The sequence below is a fragment of the Aphanomyces astaci genome (assembly GCF_000520075.1).
Source record: "Aphanomyces astaci strain APO3 unplaced genomic scaffold supercont1.75, whole genome shotgun sequence".
Lineage (NCBI taxonomy): Eukaryota > Oomycota > Saprolegniomycetes > Saprolegniales > Verrucalvaceae > Aphanomyces > Aphanomyces astaci.
The window spans coordinates 87,177-89,854 of record NW_009798338.1 but is presented as its reverse complement, the minus strand read 5'-3'; the positions used below and the strand labels follow the sequence as shown (position 1 = coordinate 89,854).

General features: G+C 50.9%; 1 protein-coding gene across 1 annotated transcript; it reads right to left on the bottom strand.

The window, feature by feature from the left end:
• Window positions 1-822: 822 nt before the first annotated feature.
• H257_15771 (hypothetical protein) lies at window positions 823-1,305 on the bottom strand (the record flags this gene model as incomplete). The annotated part of the gene is made up of 1 exon (XM_009843974.1): window positions 823-1,305. One exon carries the CDS (start codon window positions 1,303-1,305, stop codon window positions 823-825), a length of 483 nt encoding a protein of 160 aa, XP_009842276.1.
• Window positions 1,306-2,678: the final 1,373 nt, after the last annotated feature.

Sequence of the window (2,678 nt, the reverse complement as noted above, 5' to 3'; positions counted from 1 at the left end):
TATTGACATCGGTGCATAAACATGCTTCCAGGGTCGGTGATGGCCTAGGTCGAGGTGCAGTTGTGGCGGCCCTGGCACGGTATGTATGCCACAGTCAATAACTTATGACTTGTGGTGATGACTCTTGCGGCGTAGGTCCGTTGCGGCCGATAGCGCATTCGCCTGCGGTCGATGCTGATGCTGCCGTAGCAAGTTTAGGCAGCAGCATCGACCGCAGGCGAATTCGCCCAGTTGCTTGTTTGCGCCGGTCCGAGGCCGATCCTGACGTGATTGGCGGTTTCTGTGTTGCGTCGGTCGAAGTCGAAGGGCTTGATGCGTTAGCGAGAGTCGTGCGGCAGTTGGTGGGTATGTCTTTGCGGCCGGTAGCCGTGTTGTTAATGTTGCAGGACCCATGCCATCGAAGACAACTCGACAGGACCCGCGCCATTGACTGCTGCATTACCAAGGTCAATAGAGGGTCCTATCGAGCTGGCAGATGCCTACTATGTCTGTATATCACCGTACTCCGTTTACTAGTTCACGAGAAAGTACAGTTGTTATGCCATTCCTGGTGATAAAGATAACTTTGCACATATGCATGCATGTTGCGCATCATTGCGTGCCATACCTGGTGATAAGCATACCTCATTGTCGAAATTAACGCAGGTTTCCACTCAGGCTGGTCGAATGATGGTGAATTTACTGGCTGGAGTTGGGCTTTTTGCGGTGCGAAGTATCCTGAATTATCAGTCCATTACAATACTGGAGGTTGTTATCCGAACACTATGCGGATATTGGTGTGTCGATTTACTGGAATGCGGTTGAGAGCATCAACATTGAGAATTAAAATACCCGTACAAAAATGGGGTTCTCGTCTTCTTCCATGACCCCTTCGGTGTTGATTTCGGCTTGCCCTTGTGGTATTTTGCATTGTCCATGACGAACAGCCGACGACCACCCCAGCTCTTCAACTTCATCCAGGAGCTTGCCAAACCAGTCGACAAAGTAGTCGTGGTTGGACATTGCATGGTAGTCCTTGACAATCTTGCCGCTCTTCTTGCCACCCACAAAGATGTCAAGGCCCAAAAGATGCGCTACGTCCGATCCATCGTCCAGAATACCGGCAATACAGCAGTATCGCCGGCCATTGTGCTTCGGCTTTGTCATGGGATCGTCGGTATGGTACTGGCTGTCCGCATGGCTCGAGTAGTGGTGATGGACAAAGCTTTCGTCCAGGTAGACTAAAGGGCGACGGGGGGACATCGTCACTGTGGGGACCATCATGCTCACGTACGCGTCACGGGCGTCCTCATGCGCCTTGCTCATACGATACTCGGTGGCACCCACACGCTTCCCCCTCGCATATCCTTGCTTGGCAAGGTACGACTGCACTGCGCGAAAGCAGGACTAATAGCTTTTCTTGTAGCTAGCATCGACCGACACGGCCTTGTGTTCTTGGAGAAGGGCTAACACGTCCTTCCCGACCGTCCGGGTGTGGGCCACCGAGCGGTCACAGATGAATGTCCTCACGAGATCACGGACAGCACGAGTGTACAGTCTTTTTCGCTCGATCTAGAAGCCGAACAATGGCTCCAGTGACATCCAGGTTGCCTTGCTCGCGGAGAGTCGCTTCGAGCCAAAGTATGTCCAACTTCTCATCGTACGACAAGCTGCTCCTACAGCGCAACTTGACGAACTGTTTGATTCGAGTTGTGATGGAAGCATCCATTGCGTTGACGTCGGATTCGGTTGTGGCGCCGTAAGTTCGAAAATTATTTCATCGAAATCCGTTACGAAATGAAGGAATGAGACCAAAAAGAGTGCAATTTGGTATATTTTTGTAGGGGTTCTCGTTTTAGGCGCATGCGCCAGAGGCGCATGGTCCGGTTAAGCGTTATCCGGTCATGCATCCTTGTTTGAGGTTATTGTCAAAAATAGGATACAAAGTTTATACAGCTATCCGGATACCGAATGATTATACGGATGAATGGGTTGAATGGTCCGCACACGCTTTCGACGAATTTGCGATGCTCACATTCAAAACAAGGCAGCGAGATGAGCAGCGAACACACACTGGATGACCAGGATGGGGTTGACGAAGCCACCAGACCCAATGCAACCACAGAGAGCACCGTGTCGATGTTCGGTGGCTTGCTCGTTATGCACCATAACTTCATCGACGCAAATGAATTCATCACGAGTGTCCAGGCGTGGGCACGCGCCCAAGGGTTCACAGTCTCCCGGACGGGAAAGAATTTCTCCGACAAAAACCCCCACCCCGTACACGGCGGACGAGGTTCAATCATGTGGCGCTCTACGCTATACTGCACGCACAAGGAAGAGGTGTGCAGTGGCAGGTCGACGTGCCAGTGGCACATCAAGTTCAGTTTTGACAAGGCCAATCTGAATTATCCATTACGTCCATAGGTTAGTCATTTAACTTTAATGTAATTGTTATCTAAACTACTTTTTCATGTCAGGTTTGTCGCACAACCACAGTATTGCAGGAATGCATGTAGTTGGACATGGTGTGCAACTGTTGTCGCTTGAAAAACAATTGGAGCCGGGTGAAATCGACAGAGTAGTTGGACTTGGCCGTTTCAACTTGCCCGTGTCGAAAGTGCGTGAGATTATGGAAGCGTTGTATCCGGGCCGGATGTATTGCCCTAGGTTGCTGTCTCGCTTAAAGGACAGAGGGC